Genomic DNA, 22,099 nt, shown 5'->3' with positions numbered 1-22,099 from the left:
GAGTTTCCCTCCCAGGTAAGGGGTTTCCATGGCCCTGACGGTTTTCTTCTGTGTTGGTTCCCCTTCCTTTGCAGAGCTTGGCGGAGGCCATGATCAGTGGTCTTCATGAACTCTGCTACATAAGGCACAGCCCTTTCTACAGGTTAGTGTTCTCAACCTGAGGTCCTAGGGGTCTGCTCTGCCCACAGCAGGAAACCTGGGAGCTGGACAGACACCGGGTTCCTGTGCTCCACCCCAGACCTCCCACAGCAGGTTCTCTGGGAAGAAGGGCTTAGGAATAGCTATTTTTGATGCTCCTAGTTCAGTGGTCAGCAAACTCATGAGTCCACAGAGACAAATATCAACAGTACAATGATTGAAATTTCTTTTGAGAGCCAAGTTTTTAAAACTTAAACTTCTTCTAATGCCACTTCTTCAAAATAGACTTGCCCAGGCCGTGGTATTTTGTGAAAGAGCCACACTCAAGGGGCCAAAGAACTGCATGTGGCTCGCGAGCCGCAGTTTGCCGACCACAGTCCTAGTTGATTTGTACACTATTGGCCCTCAGCTCTCAGGAACGACATGCTGTCTTGTAACCGGAAAAGGAGAAAAGACCAGCTCAGAGGTTTTCCTGCTGGCCCTGGCCTCGAAGGGCTGACATGAAAGGCAGTATTGTGCTCATGTGGTGAGCTTCGGTCAGACACAAGACAACTTCTGGTTCATAAAGGAAATTAAACACACAAATTGCATACATTTAAGGAGAGATGGTAAGTCTTCATCTTGAAAAGAACAACGTGTCTTGGGTCTTTTGGGACATGGCTTTGCTCACGTGGGGGAAGAGCAATGGGTCAGATTCGGCTAACACTGCATGCAAGCAACCATGCTCCAAAAACTCATACATTTAATGCTCCAGGCAACCACAGAAGACTATTATCCCCACTTTGTAGATGGGGAATAAAAGACTCTAAGAGGCTAAATGTCTTAAGCAAGTTCATTCAGCCAGTAAGAGGCAGAGGTAAGGTCTGACCCAGATCTCTGAAATTCACGACCAGGGCATTTCCAACTGCCATCTGGTTCTGAAATTCAGGGACCATTTGTGAAAAGGTGACAGGAACAGTAAAAGTACAGAGGAAATAGGAAAAAAGAGGGGGCAGGCTAGCATATCTGTCCAAAAGGAAATATGCAGGCGTTCCTTTTGAACACTTAATAGAACCACAATATTTATAACTGAGGGGAGTAAAGGTACCTTTCTATGCTGGTGATTTAGAGCTCTGGAAGCGGTAGGTCAACACACAGGAAATACTCATGTGGTTTGCTAGAACACAGAGTTCCCATCTTAAGAGAAGTTTTATAGGATCATCAGCAGTGACAAGTGGTCAGGTCAGCTGTTGAGTTTTACATCGCCCATGGATGTGAATTAATATCCCCCTGGAGTAATGGCTCAGCACTGAATCAAGAAGCAACAGCTCTCAATTAGGAGCCCTAGCTGCCACTTCCTCTATCAACTGAGACTTCCTGGGTGGTCTCTCAGCATGCCGTAATTGTTAATGGACTTGAACAGGTCTTCACACAGAGCAGCACGATTGCTGTCCAGTCACTCAACAGAGCTGCATTACATTTGTTACCATGCACAAGATGAAATTTCACAAGCTTGCTTCTCCCCTTGATTTTGCACTGATGTGTGTGCCTTTTTTTAAAATTTATTTTATTTAAAAAATATATTTTATTGATTTTTTACAGAGAGGAGGGAGAGGGATAAAGAGTTAGAAACATCGATGAGAGAGAAACATTGATCAGCTGCATCCTGCACACCTCCAACTGGGTATGTGCCCACAACCAAAGTACATGCCCCTGACCAGAATTGAACCTGGGACCCTTGAATCCGCAGGCCGACGCTCTGTCCACTGAGCCAAACCGGTTAGGGCTGCACTGATGTTTTTTGGTTAGTGAATAGCCACTGGCTGAACAAACCTGGGTCTGGAACAAGACGGGGTGGTAGAAGGAGCTGAAGCTTTGCAGCCAGAGTGCCCTGAGTTTGAATCCTTGCTCATTGGATTTTAGAAACATAACATCTTTTCTTGTAGTCTGAGTTTCCTTTAATTCCGTGCAATAAGAACGGTAAGAGTAATCTTGCCCCTGGCCAGCTTTCTCAGTGGTTAGAGTGTTGGTCCATGGACTGAAGGATCCCAGGTTCGATTCTGGTCAAGGGCATATATCTCAGGTGCAGGCTCAATCCCCAGCCTGGTTGGGGTGCATATGGAAGGCAACTAATGGATGCCTCACAATGACATTTCTCTCTCTCTCTGTCTCTCCCCCACTCCTTAAAAACCAATGGAATAACTATCCTCATGTGAGGATAAACAAGAGCAACTGAAAAAGAGTAATCTTAGTTCTTGTGAGATAAACTCTAAAAAGTGCTGGTTTAATAAGTGTTTATCAACTCTCACCCAGGAAACTTGTGACTTATGACTACCATAATTCACAAACTGAAGTTAATGTATTTATCTTGAAAAGAATATCTAACATTTATTGGGTACTTTCATTTGTCAGGCTCTGTTCTCAAAGCTTTTAGTGTTTTATCTCATTCAGTCTTTTCAACAAATACTATGACAGGGGCATGGTAATGTAATCATAATGTAATGGTAATTGTAATGTAAATAAATATCTGTGTTTTCCGATGGTCTTAGGTGACTCTGCTAGCGGTTCTCAATCAAAATTTACATTACGACTCATAACAGAAGCAAAATTACAGTTATGAAGTAGCAACAAAAATAATCTTCTGTTTGGGGGTCACCACCACATGAGGAGGATCATGGCATTAGAAAGGTTGAGAAGCAATGCTCTAGAGTAGGGGTGTCGAACTCAATCAAAGAAGGGGCCAAAATCTAAAATCCAGCCTAAATCGCGGGCCGAATGGTTTACTGAACAGTCATAAACTGACAATGTCATAAACTGACAGCCGAGTGCAGTGATGACAGCGCGGTGCGGGCCACATTGCAAGGCCTGGCCGGCCGGATTTGGCCCGCGGGCCTTGTGTTTGACACATGTGCTCTAGAGCAAGGGCTCTACATGAAGAAGACATAAAGAGGCAGCCTAGCACCATGGTAACAGGAACGGTGCCTGAGCCAGGATGCGGGGGCTGGATCGAGGCTGTACACTTTTCAGCTGTGTGTGTGCTTCTGCTAGTCACGTACTCGACTGTGCCTTAGTCTTCATCTGTTAAATAAGGAGAATAAGACCGACCACACAGACTTGTGATAATAAAGGGCTTAGATCAGGTCATGGTGAACATGATGTAAACACTGTTATGATGATAAAGTATTTTTTAAAAAAATTTATTTTATTGATTTTTTTACAGAGAGGAAGGGAGAGGGATAGAGAGCTAGAAACATTGATGAGAGAGAAACATTGATCAGCTGCCTCCTGCACACCCCCTACTGGGGATGTGCCTGCAACCAAGGTACATGCCCTTGACCTGAATCAAACCTGGGACCTTTCAGTCCGCAGGCTGACGCTCTACCAGGGGTCTTCTTCAAACTACGGCCAGCAGGCCACATGCAGCCCCCAGGGGAGTCTGATCCTGCCCGCCAGGTTTTTTGGGCAGTGAGCGCAGCCAAGGTGTTACAGTAGGAATTAGTAGTTCATATAGTCCGGCCCTCCAGCTCTCTAAGGGACCGTGATCTGGCCCCCACTTTAAAAAGTTTGAGGACCCCTGCGTCTATCCAGTGAGCCAAACCGGTTTTGGCAAAGTATTTTCAGGTGGTAAGTCTAATGATGAATGTCTTCAACACTGAAAATGAAAATCTTTTTTTATCTCTTGTTTCTTTCAATAATTACAAAACTTCCTTACAATTCCACATCTTGGTTAGTGTTTTGTGGACTAACATATCTTATTATGAACTAACTTCATCCATTTTGGCTTCTCTTTGATTTATATAATCCTCAAACCCATTTATGTCAGTGAAATCACAGGGTGAGGAAAAAAAAGAAGAAATAAAAACCTGGTCTTTAAAAGTAGGCACTCAACAAACCAGAGACCCCATTTGACATCCTACTCCTATGCACCACAGGTAGACTGTAATTTTGAAAATCCACTCTGTAGAAGTGCCATCACTTTTAAAGATCATGTCAAAGACCTACTTTTAAAGACCATGTTTTATGTCTCTAGGTCAAAAACTCAGGTTCAGGATTTGAAGTTTGAAAGTTGCCATGACTACCTCAGATACAAAAACCTAGCACTTTCATTTCTTCTGTTTGATGTAAGATGCAGGGTGTGTGCAGTATTTTACTTAATTATTGCAGCTGGGATTTACCAGGTTCTAATTTTGAATTTTCCTCTGACCCTATAAATTTTGGTTTATGATTTGTAATCTGAAAGCTGCATATCAGCACAGTTTTATACAATAAAGTATCATCTGAAATAAAGTATCAACAAAAATAAATACAATTGATTGATGGCCCCAAATAGTTTACTACATAACTCATTTATAGAAGTTAAAACAATGCTCTTTTTGGTACTTTTTTGAGTATTTTTTAAAACCAGAAGTTTAATTCAAGAGGGAGACAAATATACCAACAGGTTTAAAAACACGCTTCAAAAATACTGGTAGTGGGAAATATCGCTGAAGTTGAGAACACAGCAAAGTCTCACCAAATAAAATCAGCTAATACAACTTTTCTGTTTTAATAAAAAACTACCATCCATCTTCTTGATTGATATTATCAGTCTAGAAAATATTTTTGAGTAAACACATTTATTAGAGAGATATGCTATGGGGACTAAGTGGGAATGGAGGGGTAAAGAAAGGAGAGACGAAACAATTCAACATGTCACTCTCATTTCTCATTGCTCTGGGATACACTATGGTCCAGTTGAGATTAAAGTCCATCCCCTGGTCTATGTGTGTCTACTATCTTGGGCCCCCGGCTTGCTCTTCTTAATCCTCTACTAAAAAAAGGCCACCACACGCCGAAGCTTCTGCTTCATTCTCAGGCTACACACTCAAAATCTGGTCCAGCCTTGAGAATCTGGATGTTCTCTAACACCATTGGGATTTTCAAGGTTCTGGGAAGGCGATGGAAAGATTAGAGATGCGGTTGAGTAAAGACTGAAAGTTACCTGGGACTAAACTATAATAAAATAGAAAGACTTTTCCTCTCAGATGTGAACTAGGCACACCTCAGGAGAACACATGAGCAGTGTGGCTGCTTTGGCATTCCATCCAATCATAGAAACCCAAGCCTTGACACCCTCAACATGTCTGAGAGTCCCCCAGAGTCAGTCTAGGGGTCTTCAATACCCAAGCAGAGCCCTTTTACTAGGCTTAGAGATATCTGGCAAACCCTGTTCCCATGAACTCTTTCCCTTATTTGACAACTCCACTTTCTCCCAGCGAAGTCCCTATAGAGCACGTAGATGGCAAATCCAGCTTGTTCTATAGAAGATTTATAACCATTTAGAATCACTTCGGAGTTCACAGCTGTGTGGTTACTTGCACTCATGAGTTTGCAATGCTTGGAAAGGTGCTCAAGACAAAGGTTCTGTAACCCACTTATTTGGGAATCGGTTCCGGGTCAAGGGACAACCACAGTTATAGCGATGATGCTTCATAGAGCCAGACTTCCATGTGCGGTATATTATTATTGCTGTCACCAATTTCACAGATTTTATTTCAATTATTAGCGCCTGATGTGCTCACAAAGTAGCAAAACGTAAGTTTAATCATTATGCCAGCACTCATATATTCAAATAACATCATCTTTAAAAGTGAGAACTCTGAGAAGTTTTAAATAAATCCCAATAAAGTCACTACTGCTCAAACATTTGTTTTAAATCTTCCTTGGGGATTATCTTCAGAGTTAATTAATTCATGAGCCTCATAAGAACCTCAACCTTATTACTTTTTAGTCACAACTGATCTCATTTAATAACACAGTGAAAATGTTTGGAACAAATGACTTCATTATCTGGAACTGGCTGGTACTGGCATTTTCCTGTCCTTGCTTGCAAATGCCCTAGGCAACGGCAGGTAACTGGGGTAGTGAAGGGGGAGCATTTTAGTGTGACAATTTCTTAGTGTCACCGTTGCTCTCCGTAATACTAGAGGATCTGGGGGTTCCTTACTAGTTTATGTGGCCTATGACTTTGAATTCACAGTCACAGTGTAAGGAATATGGGGACAAAGAACCCTCATAAAATTGGAAGCACTTCAGGTCTAGGAGCCATAGCTTCTTTCTAATTCCTGGGCCCCTAAACCATCCACTCCCTGGACCTCTTTCATTGTATGCCTCTAACAGGTGCTCAGTAAGCACTCCAACCTACCTTTCTTGTGTCCTCCAACTGAAATCTACTTTTCTTAAAGCGAGGGCCTCTGCTTTCGCCCCCTGATGGCTGGCTTACCACCAAAGCGAACAGGATTTTCAGAACGTGCTCCACTTTCTCAACCTGTCACACCGCTTTATAGCAGTCAACCTGAACCCTTGCCTCGGGGCACATTATTTTGAAAATGACTGCAGTGATCACCCCACTCCAGGCCCAGGATCATGCTTTTTGGATTTGATTTTTTAACCAGTTCTTAGAAATCATTTAGTTACTCTGGCTGTTCTGTTTGCACACAAGGAGGTTGCTTAAGGAGAGTAAGACTTAAGGCCTGGAGAATGGGCCATGGTGCTCCGAGCACCAGCCTTTCTGGCTCTGCCTCTCACTTGAGGTGTATAGCTTCTGAATTAACTGCAAACACCTGGGACCTTTTGCTGAATATTTATCTTCAATCTCCCCTTCACCCGATATAATAAGGTATTTTTCTTTATTTTAAATCAATAATTGTTATGATTTTACAAATACTCCTATTCCATTCATACAATTTCAAATTAGTACCCCTTTAAAAATATTCTGAAAAATATCAGATTTGGGGTTTTGGTATATATCTGTATACTTTTTTCTTGTGTTAATGAAATATTAAGGACTTCCTATACCACATATTTTCAGAGCTAGAGAGAAAAGGGGAGGAAATTCATAGCATGCTCAGTGGGAATTTTCATGCAAGCTTGTAAAGTCGGTGGTATTTGTCCTTGTGTACAGAGCAGCAGCCTCTGCAGGCTCAGGGTTAAGGGGCCCGTCAGACACCCCACAGCTGGTAAGCAGCAGCGAGGAAGCAGGTTCTGCCGGAGTGGCCCCTTTGATTTTCAGTTTTTCAAACACTCGCATCATTTGAGGGAAGTTTTAGGAAACCCAGTTGCACTTTCAGAGCCTCTAGACTAGGGCTGTCGAATTCAATCAGAGAAGGGGCCAAAATCTAAAATCCAGCCTAAATCGCGGGCCGAATGGTTTACTGAATAGTCATAAACTGACAATGTCATAAACTGACAGCGGAGTGCAGTGATGACAGCGCGGTGCGGGCCACATTGCAAGGCCTGGCGGGCTGGATTTGGCCCGCGGGCCTTGTGTTTGACACATGTGCTCTAGACAGAAGAGATGATCATTACATTGACCAATATTTCCAGGAACGGAAATATTGGTCAAGTTTAAGAGACAAAATCTTAAGGATGGGAGGCTGTCTAGGTTGTTGATGAAGCCACAAAATAAGGGAAGTGAAAACAGCCCAAATCTGCAGGCAGTTTGTGTACAAGCTGTTGGTCAGGTGCAGAAAGTATTTATATTTATTTCTGTCTCTCCCCCTATTTTAGTAATAATAAAAAGGAAATTACTACTACTACTACTACTACTACTACTACTGTCATTATAATAATAATAATAATAATACATGTAGAAGGGTCATGGACCAAGGGAGGGGGGGAGACAAGACAAAGTGAAATCTCAGTGTTCTGATGTTTATTAACAAAGAGGGGTGAGGTGTTCCCTTTTTGATGTGGAGGGTAAACAGAGGAAGAGTTTAAGAAAAGTCAGGAATAGAGATGAGGTCAGAAAGACAAACTGTCTTCCCTCTCATCCTCCATAGCACATACGCACTGCACAGGCTCCTTGCACCGTTGGCCAGGCCGCCCTGCACCAGAGAAATAACGCCAGAGCCTGGTCACCTGGCGGGATGCTCCCCACCTGCTCCACAGCTGGGAGCAATCCCTAATCTGCTCTCCTCGTGGAACAGACCTCAGAACTCCGCATGGTTTACTGAGTCCCAGGTCCCTGGCCGGGACCGGGCACACTGCTGTCACACCCCATCCCTGGGAGGGGGAGAGTGGAAATACAGACATTCCCACCTTTGAAAAGAAGAAAACATGGCTCAAGAAGCCCGAGACTTTCATGAGGTGGGGCTAGGCCAGGCTTCCTGACATGGCTCTTTCTACTTCTTTATATTTCTTGTTGCTAGAAACCTCTGGTCTTTACTTTTTTTACAGTGAGATAAACTTCACACACAGTGAAAAGCACACATTTCATTTCACATTCCAATGAGTTACCAATGCCCAGGTCCACACACACCCCAGCCAGGACAGAGAACACTGCCCCTTTAAATCCATGGCAGCCTCAAAACAAGGACCTTTGGACAAGTCGGTGAAAAAGAGGAAAGAAAGCCATATTCAGGGAAATAAAACATGAGGCACGTGATACACCTGTGTCAGGTGCTTCTGCCAGGAGGGGAGGGAATGAGCTAGAGTGCTGATGTGCTAAGCTAGCTCCTCCTGACCGTGCCACGCCTGTCTACGTTGGTGATCTTCTCTGCCCCGCATGATGTGTTTATACAGACTCCTAGGAACACATGGCAATTCAGCAAGGCATCTGTTCCCCTTCATTTTTACTTTGGCCCTGAATTTTATTATTATACTATTTAAAAGTATTTTTATTAATTTGAGAGAGGAAAGGAAAAGGAGAGATAGAAACATCAATGATAAGAGAACCATTGATCGGCTGCCTCCTGCACGCCCCCTACTGGGGATCAAGCTGGCAACCCAGGCATGTACCCTGACTGGGAATCGAACTGGGACATCCTGGTTCATAGGTCAACACTCAACCCCTGAGCCACAACAGCTAGGCTGGGTTTTATTATACTATTAATGTCATACTACAAAGCTCCTGGCTGCAGTTGGCTAATTAGTGTCATTCATATTGAAAAAGGATCTTAATCCCATCTTAAACTTTGCGCAGCACAGCTCAATGTTCTCAACAGTAATGTTATAATTATACCATTTTCTCAGCAGCATCAACCACACCCTATCATTACAGTCAAAGCCAAGGCTGTGTTTATGGAGCACTAAAGAGGATGGAATTGTTTCATTTTAAGTGATTCAGTTATCTCCTCTGTTAATAACAAAAATGCTTGGTAATGGAAAACTCATGGTCTTAATATGCTTATCTGAACAATTTCAGATACCAATAAACCAAAGAAGAAAAAGAAAACCCCCAAGCCCCAGTATGAGAACATATGGGAGACATGGTTCCCAGTCTGCTTACCACCATGATCTGGCAATCTAGGATGGGCAAGGCAATGAAGACCAGCGTGCCGCCGGCCACTGCGGGGTCTCAGCTATGTCCTCACTGGACTTGCCTTGCTGCAGGGCATCCCCGAGCACCTCAAGTCAGTTTGCAGGAATATTTTCTAACTGGGCTCTGAGCCTATAGGATAAGGCCTCGTCCAAGCACAGAGAACTCCTGTCCTGCCAGACGGTTCATTCCTTTAGGATGTATTTCATTCATATCCATCATGGGCCAGTGCTCAGTGCCAAGCACACTGCAAGGGACAAAGCAGAAATAAATCTCTGTTCTCATGGAGCTGACCTCTAATGTATTCTAGAACCGTGTTTTGCTTCTTTACCTGGGCAAAGAAAAAGAATGCTTTTACTTTTACTATGAAGAAGTTTTCTGGTCCACTATTTAAAAAAAATAATATTTTACTGATTTTTTACAGAGAGGAAGAGAGAGGGATAGAGAGTCAGAAACATTGATGAGAGAGAATCATCGATCAGCTGCCTCTTGCACACCCCCTATTGGTACATGCCCTTGACCGGAATCGAACCCGGGATGTTTCAGTCCTCAGGACGACGCTCTATCCATTGAGCCAAACCGGTTTTGGCTGGTCCACTATTTTCAGGATGTGCTGTGGTTCCTTTCTTTTCCTTGGATGTTTATAATGCACCCAAACATATTAGAGACTCTGAATGGTTCTGCAATACAGAAGCCTTTGACTTTGTGTGTTCCAGCATTGCCTAAGCACTGGAAAAATGGTGGGTTATTATGTCAAGGGCAGATCTCTTTGCAGAAGTGTCCAAAGAATTATATGTGGTGGGGCTATTAAAAAAGACATATGTGGTGGGTTAAAATGTATTCCCCAAAGACATGTCTTGGTGGTAACCCCTGGTACCTCTGACTGTGACCTTAGTTGGAAAAGGTCTTTGTAGATGTAATTAAGGTAGGGTCTCAAGATGAGATTATCTTGTATTGGGGCTCTACATTCAGTGGTGACGTCCTTGTATGGAGCAGGGCAGGGATTGTGTGGGCATCCTAGAGCATCTATGAGAATTTATTTCCTTAAAAAATCTACAACTAGCCATAGCCAGTCTGGCTCAGTGGAGAGAGCATTGGCCTGCAGACAGAGGGGTCCTGGATTCGATTCTGGTCGAGAGCACATACCTCGGTTGCAGGCTCCTTGCCCTGGTCGGGGACATGTGGGAGGTAGCCAATCAATGTGTCTCTCTCACATCGGTTTTTCTCTCTGTCTCTCCCTCTTCCTTCCACTCCCTAAAAATCAATGGAAAAAATATCCTGAGATGAGGATTTAGAAAATATTAGCTACATATGACTCAACTCTGAGATCTATTGTACTAGATCCAGTGTCCTTCCTATCCTCCCAGTAAGTGGAAGCAAATTACCTGGGAGATAGGCTTTGGTAAGTCGGTGAGGGAGAGTGCAGGGACTTGCAGTGATCCTGGCGTCCATCACTACTCTTTCAGGAGGAGCAATAGTAACAGCAGCAGCTGCCAACATAATAAAATATCTAACAACCATTCCATTCCTACTCATGCCAGGAATTTTCCCGAGTACCATCCTGCTCCTCCCAATGATCCTTAGGGAGAGACGCCTCTGTCTCCACGCACAGAGAGAGAATGGAAGCTCATGGTACCTGGGCAGTGTGCTGGGTGTGTGTATGTGAAACTCACATCGCCAGCTTCCTGGCTCCACACATAGTCCTCTGCACACAGCCTGTGCCCCCAGCTGAGGCCAATAACAGAGTTCCCGTAGCCACTACCATCTAGAAAGAAGGAACATCTCCCACACTTCAGGTGGGGCCTCTTGCCTGCTTTACTCCATGAGAAAGGAAGGTGGTAGAAGAGAAAATGCATCTATTGCTCTCAGAGTCAAGGAAATAGTTACATCACTCATCTGCGTCAGCCTTAGACTTGGGGGAATGACAAGTGCAAACACCAGAAAATCCATGCTCAGGGCTCTCTCTCCACTCCCTGCATTTGCTCTCACATAATCCCAGACCTCACTCAGATATTCACTGAGCAAATACGAAGCCCTCATGTTGCGTAAGACCCTATAGAAGCTGTGGGAGAGGGAGCAGAGCATGTGAAGATGGGGAAGATCAGGCACTGTCTTCAAAAGAATTTACAACCCAGAAAGGAAGCTACCACGTGCACAAACCATTTGAGTTCAGTGCAAAAAGGCGCACAACTTGACCAGCTTTTGGAGTTCGGGAAAAGAGTTCTGTCACAGCGAGGGTGCTGCCGGGTGTCTCTCCATTTCCTGCCAGGAGCCTTGCAGAGACAGGGGCACACAACCATCTGTGCTGACAACGCCAGCACAGGTGGCCTCTCCTGCAAATATTTGTTTTCCCATTAATCCAATTTGGAGAGGCCACAGCAGAGACTTAAAGGCTGCTGCTTCTCCATGTCACATCGAGGCCAGAAGACAACCTGCAGCCGTACAGACACGAGTGCCGCCTGAGAACCTGGGGAGGCATGAAGGCCATTCATGGGAATTGCAACGTCTACCGCGATGTGTGAGATTGCAAGCTGAGGAGCCTTTGGCAACGCAGAGTTTCCTAATGGGAGAGTCTTCTGTCTTTATTCCTCAGCAGGAATGCAGTGTATGAAAGCCCTACAAATTGCAGCGTTAAGCTTGCCTCATCTGGAGTGTGTGTGACATCGACTACTCTTCATAAGACAATATTCCGCGATGACTGCAGATCACTGCCCGCCCCACTCATCACCACGCGTTTACAGAGGCTCAGCTTTCAGTGGGTGGAGTACATTGAATAATAATATCAATAACAAGTGAACTAGTTAATTTTACTTTACAGTATAGGAGTTTACTGTGAGTCAATGGTGAAGTGAATCCTGTATTCTCATTACTGTCAGCTACCAAACTGAAGATGATTTTTGCAGGAGACCAATACAAACATGATCACTAGCTCCATACACTGATTCATTACAGAAGTAAACTTTTTCCTGTTTATAACAGAGTTGGCATACTTTCTCTTAAAGGGCAAGATAGTAAACATTTCCAGCTTGCAAATGTATCATCTGTTTCAGCTACTCAGCTTGGCCATTGTGGCCCCAAAGCAGTTGCAGGCAATCTGACAAACAGGCACGGCTGTGCTGCAATAAAGCTTTATTTATAAAAACAAACACCTGGTCTGGGAACCACAGTTTACCAATCCCTAGTTTCAATAGTTGTTGACCTTCAAAAAAATCAGCTTATTTCAGATAATATATTGTGAATTACGTGCAAATTAATTCCCTACTAATCCTGTCTTTTTAAAAGCCCTTTGGAAGTTGTATACCCTCTTTCCTTTATTGCACAATTAATCACTTCTTGACTTATTTCTGGTTGAAATATACATTATCTCACATGTGAACCATGAGGCACACTATTGAACTACCACTCCCTGGTGCCTGTGTTTGATGCCCACAAATCTTTTTATAAATGTGATGTACAGCCTGCTTTCCCAGTATATGCAGGTTAATTTGTAACAGGTGCAGGGCACCTGTACAATGAATTCAGGTTTTGTGTCCTCAGGGCAAAAACGTTCACTCTCTGAGAGCTGTTCGCCACCGCGAGGAGCTGGTGTGAACAGAGGCCCTGTGGACTGCCGGTCAGGGCCCTGTCTCCGGAGAGGCGTCTATGTGCGGAGGCCAGGGCCCTCTGGAGAGCAGTGGTAACCCGCTGGTCTGAGGCTGCAGTGTTCAGCATATCAGAAGGCCGCGGGCCAGAGGAACTCAAAGGTCACAACCAAACTTGGGGACGCTTCCACTTCCAGGAGCCACGAAGGAGTGTTTGCCATCCACTGGGGTCACCCCGGGTGAAAGAGTGTTTGTCTTGGACCTCATCCTTGAAAACTGTGTGTCACGCCTTGGAAGAGAAACCACACCAGGAACTGGTATATGGAGAACACACAGCCCCACTGGAATTTTTAGAGGGATGCTTAATCATCTTTTTCAGATTAAAAAAAAATAAAAAAAATAAAAAAAATACTTAGAGCAAAGATCAAGGCTTTTAGAGGCCTATGCCTGTAGATCTCTAATGTTCTTACTGTTTGGGTTCCAGAAGAAACAGAAGACCTTGAGTCTATTTACAACCGGAAAAGACCTGCAAGAACCTTAGGAGGCTGACCTTGAGCTGTGAGCTCGCGGACATGGGCGCACAGAAGAACATGTCTCTTATAAACTAAGTGGTCACTATCTACTTCCCTCTGATGACAGCCCAGCAGGTTGCTGGGAACTGGAGGAGGAAGGGTTCAAACCCAATATTTATTTCACAAGGAATCTCATCTCCCACAGACACGTGTAAGCAGGGCCGCGTGTAAGAAAGCACAGACAATGTCACTGCCAAGTCCATATTTTAAGACAACTGAACACTGTTGTCTGATTACCAGTAGTATGCATTCTCTACTTTGCAAGCTTTGCACGGACGGTATCCTCTTTACACTCTTCCTGGTTAGAGACTCAGGAAAGCGGTTCTCTCTAGGCCTCCGTTTCTTCCAGTATAAAGGGAATAATTCTACCTGCCTCCTGTCGCTTCAGAGATGCGTGGAAGGGGGATAAACAGTATCTGTAGGATGCAGGGCATTAACTGGAGATTAGTGCTGCTTGTGAGGCAGGAAGGGCTGCCCCAGTGTGGGTGCCAGAGAGAGCCAACAGAAACACTGGCTCCTTAGAAGGGTCCTAGCATCTGGGCTTACTGACCGCATCCTTGTGGAATTGTTTATAAACAGCGGACTGTCAAGAATTCAATGTCAGCTTCAATGTCAGCGTGGCTCTCTCATGCAGGTCAAAGCTCAAGTTCTCTGCAACAAATACATGCTGCACATTCCCGCTCGGATGCCATCCCTGCACAGACACACTTCTCTTTGGTGCTTATTTTAGCTGTGTTGTCAGCTAACGAGATCCTTAAGGTTGAAACATCTGATGAAGAAGAATGCTTCAAGAGGCGCGATCCTCTGGCTCTTCTGGAGGCAGCGATGGGTCACAGGCAGGCGTGGAGCAGCTGGAGGAGGGGCGCCATCCATTACCAACGGGATGCCACAGTGATGCCAATGGACATGTCCTGTGACACGTCCCAGGACCAGACCATGACGCCAGTGCCGTGACCTGGAGCTAAGGTTCTGTGGAGGCTTGAGGGAGAGACTGTATTTATAGCAATAGACAAGCGGCGTTTCTCCGCCTGTTTATCTGGGCCCCTCTCTCTCATAAAGACCGGCTGAAGGGCATGGCGGTACTCCATGGTAGACAAAAAGTGGTTAAGATATCAGGGAAAACCTGGCTCCTATTCTTTTTTCGAATTTTTTGTGTAGGCTACAAGGATGTAGAAGATACAATCCCTATGCTTACAGACAGCACAGTCTATTCAGAGGAATAGAGGGCACACAAAAGTCTCCATTGGGTTCAAACAAAAGACAGGGATATCAAGATGCAATATAGAATCAAGACGAGAAATTTCATATCCAATTCTAATACTTGTTGGAATAAAACAAAAGCCATGAGAAAATACAAATAAACACCCCAGGGCCAGACACTATTCTGATTACTTTAAACACTTGTAATTTCATAGTAACTGTATGAGTTAGGTACTATGAGCATCTCTATTTTATTTAAAAAAAAATTAATTAATTTATTATTATTATTTTTTTATTGATTATGGTATCACATAATTGTCCTCATCCCTCCATTCCCATCCCAAACCCCTCCCTACATATGTCCTCACCTCTCTGTTGTCCATGGCCACTGGCTAGGCCCATATGCATGCACACAAGTTCTTTGGTTGATCTCTTCCCCTTAGAGAACAAAGCAAAACAGAGCAGAGCCGAGGTGCAGAGAGGGTGTGACGCTCAGGGGAGAAGCCACAGCATGCTGGGAGCATCTGGGACTACCCCAGGCTGGCCTGCCTGGGGCTGCGCTTCTCCTGAGCTGTGTGCACTCTCCCTGGAGCGAAAAAGAAGGGGTTCTGATTCTCCCTTGTGCAGGGAGGTGAGTTCTGAGTGATACACCACACACACAGGATAATTAGCTAATTAGTTAGTATTCTTGCTTATCACCAAGAACATCAGCAGATGCCAAGAGACTGGCAGCAGTTTCCTCACCACATCCGCCACTCTGCAACCTGTAGTTGCACACGTCTCAATGCTTAGCTCCTCGGACCCCATGATGTGACGAAGACAATGGCTTGGGGAATCACTGCGGCTCTGGGGGAGTCTGCAGGGCAATGCATCATGCTTGTGCGAGGGGAGGGTTCCAATGCGGGATGGGGCACACTCCCTCAGCAAAACATTTTTCACGAATTCCTTCTCACTTCCTTCCAGAAAGTAAGCTGAGTTAAGAGTGTGGAACACACCAGCTGGGAAAACCCAACAGCCACCCTCTCAACCCCTCACGTTAATGAGGGAGCAGATCGACTTGCTAGACGCTCTAACTTGGGGGCTTGTACAGTTTATGTTCCGACACGACTGACAAGCCCATTAGCGAAATGAAGAAGTAGCCTCACAGAGAAGTTGACAAGAGACATTCTGACAAAGAATCTTCTGGTTTGCCTGTGCAATTTCAGTCATTCATTCATCCAGTTACTGAATCTCAAATAAAAATAAGGAAAGGACAACAGCTTGAATCAGCAGGGGTGGGGAATGTCCAGCCCGCGGGCCATATAAGGCCCTTGAAATCACTTGGTCCGACCCTACCAAGGCAGGAGGGGTGAGTTAATTGAATATTTGAGCAAACATTGCAGGCCAATTTTTAAGTTGATAATTCGGTATGGCCCGTGAATGATGTTATAAATATCCAAATGGCACTTGGCAGAAAAAAAGTTCCCCACCCCAGAATTACAGTAAAGCTTAGATAATATCGATGAAGGCAGAAAAAGGACTACAATTCTTACTTGTCAGTGGGCCAGGATTAACTCTTTGTAGACTCTGGGATGCTCTGTCAAGGATAGCTGGTACGGCTGCAACAGAAAGAGAAGAAAACCATTAGTCGTCTCTCCAAAATGGTCTGAGGTGACCTGCTACCACCTCACGTTCACATGGTGAAAGGTGAGGTGGGCCAACCTCATCATCATCTTTTCTTTCTTTCAAAATTAAAATTATACCTGCCTTCTAAGGAACCCCCATCAGCATCAGAGCATAATGGAAACATTCTGCTCATAGTCCCCTCTCGACTTGCAGGAACAATGAAAGAAGTCTTCCTATATCGTTTGAGTCTTGCTTATGAAAAGGAGGCACATCCATTCTTACATTTTGTAAAAGTTCCTTCAAAAAACCTTATTCTTAGCCATAAACACATGAGCGGTCCTGGGAGCAGGGAAGGAATGAGGGGGAAGCAAAAGTTGGACGAGAGACACTGAACTTTATGATGTGAGATGGGCAGTGAGTCATCTATTATATAAGCAGCTATAATTTTATTGATACTGGTATTTGGTTGCACTCAAAACAGGAAAAATGGAAAATGATCAGGCAGGCAGTTGTCACTGGGCTGCTGAACTGGGTTGCTTTGCAAGCATCTCGGCTACAAAGTACGCAACGGCTTCCTGATGAGGAAGGGGGTTCCTCTGGGGTTCCCCACCCTGATCACGTGATCTGGGGCTATTTTCAGAGAGGCAATGGGGTCCAGGCCCCCAACGAACAGGGAGCTTCAATCACAGCAGGGAAACGATGTGTTCGGGCCTCAATAGAAACCAACAGTAACAATGCTAAGAAATCTTTCTCTAATACGAAAAAAGGAAGAAGAGACTGAAGATGCATGGGCAGTGAGCAAACCTACTCCCATCCCTCTGAATTTCAGAGCTGGGAGAACCCTGCCCACCTGGCCCTGGTCCACGTTTCAACCTGCCTTTTCACACCTCTACACCTAGCTCAGCGGGCCTGGAGTTTATAGTATAGAACCTCACGGATGACATTAAGATCCTCACCCGGCCGGCATGGCTCAGTGGTTAAGCATTGACCTATGAATCAGGAGGTCATGGTTAGATTCTTGGTCAGGGCACATGCCCAGGTTTAAGGCTCAATCCCCAGTATGGCGGGTGCAGGAGGCAGCTGATCAATGACTCTCTCATCATTGATGTTTCTCTCTCTCTCTCTCTTTTCATCTCTGAAATCAATAAAAATATATTTAAATAAAAGATCCTTTTGTTCAACACCACAGTTCTGGAAGTGTTTTTTATTCTCTCTCAAAATTTTACTAGTAGTATCATATGTAGAAGCTCATTTACTCCCAGATGCAATAATGGATTATGACAAAGAGATAATCAACTACCCCTGATTTTAATGTGACCAGAAAGGAAAATTATATCTTAGGACAAGTCCACTCACTACCTTGGTACCCTGAGTTTAATATGATCATTATCTAGAACCCATCCCCCAGCCCAAGTCCTTGCTACCATTGGAGAACACTTTTATTACCCCTTGGGCACTAGAACATAAAATATTTCTGGTCAACGTTTGGCAACTGCAGACAAAAGTTGCAACCATGAGTGGCCTGTATCACTGACAACTATGCGCTCCTTGAGAAAGTTCCAATGGCTCAAAGGAAGAGGAAAATTAAGTCAATCGTGGCATGGCACACAAGCCCATGTGTCATTTTGGTCAGAGTTATCCAGCAAGGGTGTCTCAGTTTTCAGCTGGAAACGGAGAAAACGAGCAGACACCAGTTTCCAGGCTCGGGTCGGCGGTACGGCTGACAGATTTCTCCAGAATGGTGCCTGAAATGGAATGCGGGGGTCAGTTATGAGGCCCCGGGGGAGCGCGCAGAGCCAAGCCTCAGGCCTGGAAACGCTCGGGGAGCCGGCGCTGGGCCCCTCGCGAGCCAGGAGTCTGCTTTCCTTGTAGACAGACATCTGGTGCACTCCCCTTCTTGGTGTTGGTATTTGGTAACATTTTCATGAAGCAAAAATTCTCACTCAGCTAACACCCTGCACAATATGTGCCGAATAAAGACATGAAAGGAGCAGATGACTCCTGGGGAAGGAGCACAGGCAGAGGCCAGTGCCGGGAAGGTACTGGTTACCAAAGTAAAGCATAATAAACACTATTGTGCCATCTTAGCGATGGAGGTGTTGCGCCCAGCTGTCAGTTTTAGTGAGTGTCAATGCTGTCCTTAATATCTAGCAAGGCTGGGTAGTGAGGGAGACACTAATTAGGGATGACAATAAGCCCAAGATCCTGACTCCAATCCATTACAGAGGGGCTTTGAAATGTGGGTGCTACAAACAAGGTGGCTACAGCCCCTGGCCTCCGGGAGCCCAGCTTCTGGGCAGGGACCTTTAAAGGAAGGAGTGGCCCTGGACAAGCTTGAGGGGGGTGGGGCTGAACTTGAGATAAACAGGCAGTGAAGAGGAAGAGAAAGGGAAGTTGGAGCCCAGGGAAGCACTGCACAAACACAAGATGTAAGACAGCCAGGGTGTACGAGGGGCTTTGATCTGTCGGAGGGAGTGGGGTATAGCTGATCTGGGATGTGTGGAATTGGGGAGAAGTCAGGGTAGTGGCGAAGCCAATAACAGTGATAATGATAATGAAAATGATAAGACTCTCTAACAATTACTAAGCACTTAATATTTTGTCTAGCTAGTATTCTGCAGGTGCCAACTCATTAAACCTTATATGTAGATACCCATACGGTCCCCATTTTACAGAGAGAGACACCAAGGTCTAGATATGTGCCATAGTCGGGAAGTGGAGGTCAAGGCTGGACATACTGCTTTTCATTAAGGAGAACAGAGGTGTCAACACCAGGCAGTGGGCAGTAAGCTAGCCTCTGCCACATGACAGAAGGGGCTCAACGTCATCACAGCAGTGCTCAGAGGAGCGACCAGAATCGCAGGTTGGCTGAGCTGATATCAATACAAGGTAGGCCAGTCAGGAGCATAGGACTGAGACGAGAAGACCAGAGTACTGAAAGGTCAGGCTGAGGTGTGGGGAGGACAGAAGGGTCTCTCCCTTTACAATGTGGTTTTAGATGTTCTTAATACCTGCAAATTCATTTATTGAAGCAACAGTCAGAGTGATTTGACAGTCCAAAGCTCAGATGGTGACTCACAGGCGGTGTGCTGGACCTGCCACCTCTTTCCAACTCTGTGTTCAGTGATATCATGCCATTAACTTGAAATCAGCCATCATGGGAATATTTACACCATAATAACTGGCAAATGCTACAAATCAAGACCTTTTAACACTGAAGCCCGTGGAAATTCCACCTGCCTTTCAAGATAAGTTTGAGTGTCTTCTCCTCCAATGAAGTATTTTTTATATTCTTCCAGTTGAAATCCATTTTTCAGAATACTTTTTCTTAATACCTGGACCCGGGCATATAGGATTCCTTGCTTAGTACCTTAGTTATCTGACTTGCCCAATGAATGATAAATTTGAAGTTTGAACACAAAGACCATGTCTCATTCTCCTTTGGATCCACCATAGTATTAGCTCAGTCCCTTAAATATATGCTAAATGAATGCTAAATGCATATTCATAAAGTTACTGAATAGCTCACTAGGAAGTCTTTCAGGAAGAGCTGTGAGGCATCATTATTTTAGTTCTATAATTATTTTAAATTTGTCATTTTGTGGCCTTTGGAGTCCCAACTTACACAAAAGAAGATTCTCAAGTGCATCATCAGCTCCAGGACAAGTGTTCTCCTGGAACATTGATACTCAAACTTGAGGCACAGGCAGAGTATTTTACCACATTTTCATGGTACTTGGCCCCTTAAAAGTGGTGAAGGGAAGAAATAATGAAAATAAGATTGTTTCATTTCCTTACTCACTTCCTGTCACCTAGAAGGATGCATCTGTCCGATTCTGATCACAGCAGAGAGCCACCTTGTTGATTTCCAGGTACACCATCCTTGTTGCCCATGTACTGAGCTGAGACTGGTAGTAGTGACTTGTAAGTCCTGTGAATTGGTTGCTTTGGCCAATTCATGAGTCTCCTTGCTGAGACCGGGCAGTGTTTCAGGAGCATAGCGTGTCAAATGTGTCCTAAGAAAGCATACACTTTGCCAGAGGTTTGGAGGTGTGTTTTCCCCTCTCTGGGCAAAGGCATCTTCTATAAACAGGTTGGTCTAGACTCCTGCCACTCAGCCTCTTGTTTCTTCCCGAGCTCCACTCATCAATTCTCATGTAATGTTTCTTGAACAAAATCCTGTTCTCTTGGTAAGTAGGTACCTGAGAGCTAGAGAAAGTGGCCATCAGTCAAAGCTGCAGTGCATGAGCAGCTCTGATGTGCCAGACGCTGTCCTAGATGCTAGGAACACAGAGGCGAAGAGAGGCCTTTCTAGGCCCGCATTCTGGGATGTGTGTGGGCACCATCAACAGATAAGCAAACAGGCAGCGCAGGTGGCAGAGTGGAGCAATAAGATGTGGGTGAGTGGTTACTGTGGCCCTGCAAGCAGAATGGAAAAATATGGGCCTGAAGGTGGGTTTGAGGAATAAAGAGTCCAGTGTTGTAGGAGAGGAGCGGGGAAGGTGACGGGCAAAGGAGCTGAGACTGCAGAGGCCGGGGCCAGGCCTGGCACCGTTCAGCAGGCCAGGGGAAGGCCCTGTGGCATGTCTACCATGGCAGTTTCCACGAAAGGGGACCCCATTGAGTTGCAGCTGTGATTGCTGCCAGACCTGTCCCACTGCAGCGGGTCCTTCCCACTGGAATCTTTCACTGTGACCCATAGTTGGGAATGGGAGGTGTTGGCACTGGGCCAGGAGGCTGTCTGGTGTACAGTTTTAATTTACTCATTACCTTGATTCCACTGTAGTTGGTCTAGGTCATAGCCTCAACCCAGAGGGCCTTTTGTTGATTGAGCACCCATTATGTGCAAGGCACTACACCAGACACTGGGATATGGCGGTGAACAGACTAACACAGGCCCCGAGGCTCACTGCTCTCTATTCCCCTAAACGGACCCTCTGCCCCAGACCACTGTGTCTGCGAGCCATCAGGCACATTCCTTATTCTAGGTGTCCGCTCACCTATATTATTCTCTTTGCTGCCTCCAGAATGGGAAGAAGACCAGAGGTTAATTTCTGCCTATAGAGTGGGGATAATAGTTCAGAAAATAAAATAATGTACATACAGCGCTTAACAGCATGTTTGACGCATAGTGTTTATTTTTGTATATATATATTTAATATACTTTTATTATTGATGGTATTACAGGTATCTTCCCTTCCCCCTTCCCCTCCTGCTCCCAACCCTTACCTCTGTACCCCCAATGTCTTCACTACCCTATTGCCCATGTCCATGGGCTGATGCATAGTGTTTATGATCACAATGCTCTTTCAATTAGTGCATCTGCCACTCAGCTTATAGTTACTAATGTCCTACGCTGTATTTTGCACTATTTTGTGTTTACTTTCTTGCCCCCACAATTAGATTACAAGCCCCTTGAATGTAGGAACCATATTTTAATCTTTTTTAAACCTGCACACAGTAGGCTCTTAATAAATATCTGTAGTATGATGGTTAATCTGGTCTTTCAGACCAACAGCCTCTCCTTTGGATTAGTTCCTATCTCTGAGTTAACCAAGAGTCTCAGTGGAAGGTTATGTGTCATTACAGATGTATTGGTCACATCTGTATGCAATAAGAGAAAAAAGAGGACTTTGACACAGCTTCTCTCAGATACTCGACTCACAATTTTTAGCTTCACTTTCTGAAGGCCAGTTTTGGAAAAAAATAGTTGAAACTCTGCTTTG

At 44.8% G+C, this 22,099-nt stretch overlaps 1 protein-coding gene across 2 annotated transcripts in view; it reads right to left on the bottom strand.

The window, feature by feature from the left end:
- Window positions 1-22,099, bottom strand: part of GHR (growth hormone receptor) — a 193,070-nt gene that overhangs the window by 35,254 nt on the left and 135,717 nt on the right. For both annotated transcript variants that reach the window (XM_084881674.1, XM_084881673.1), the window contains exon 3: window positions 16,301-16,366. In XM_084881674.1, the coding sequence (XP_084737800.1) occupies window positions 16,301-16,366 (66 nt within the window). The remainder of the gene's footprint in view (window positions 1-16,300; window positions 16,367-22,099) is intronic.

Source organism: Pipistrellus hanaki (genome assembly GCF_964339955.1).
Source record: "Pipistrellus hanaki genome assembly, chromosome: 4".
NCBI classification, from domain to species: domain Eukaryota; kingdom Metazoa; phylum Chordata; class Mammalia; order Chiroptera; family Vespertilionidae; genus Pipistrellus; species Pipistrellus hanaki.
The sequence above is the reverse complement of the archived record's forward strand: the minus strand, read 5'-3'. Positions and strand labels throughout refer to the sequence as shown.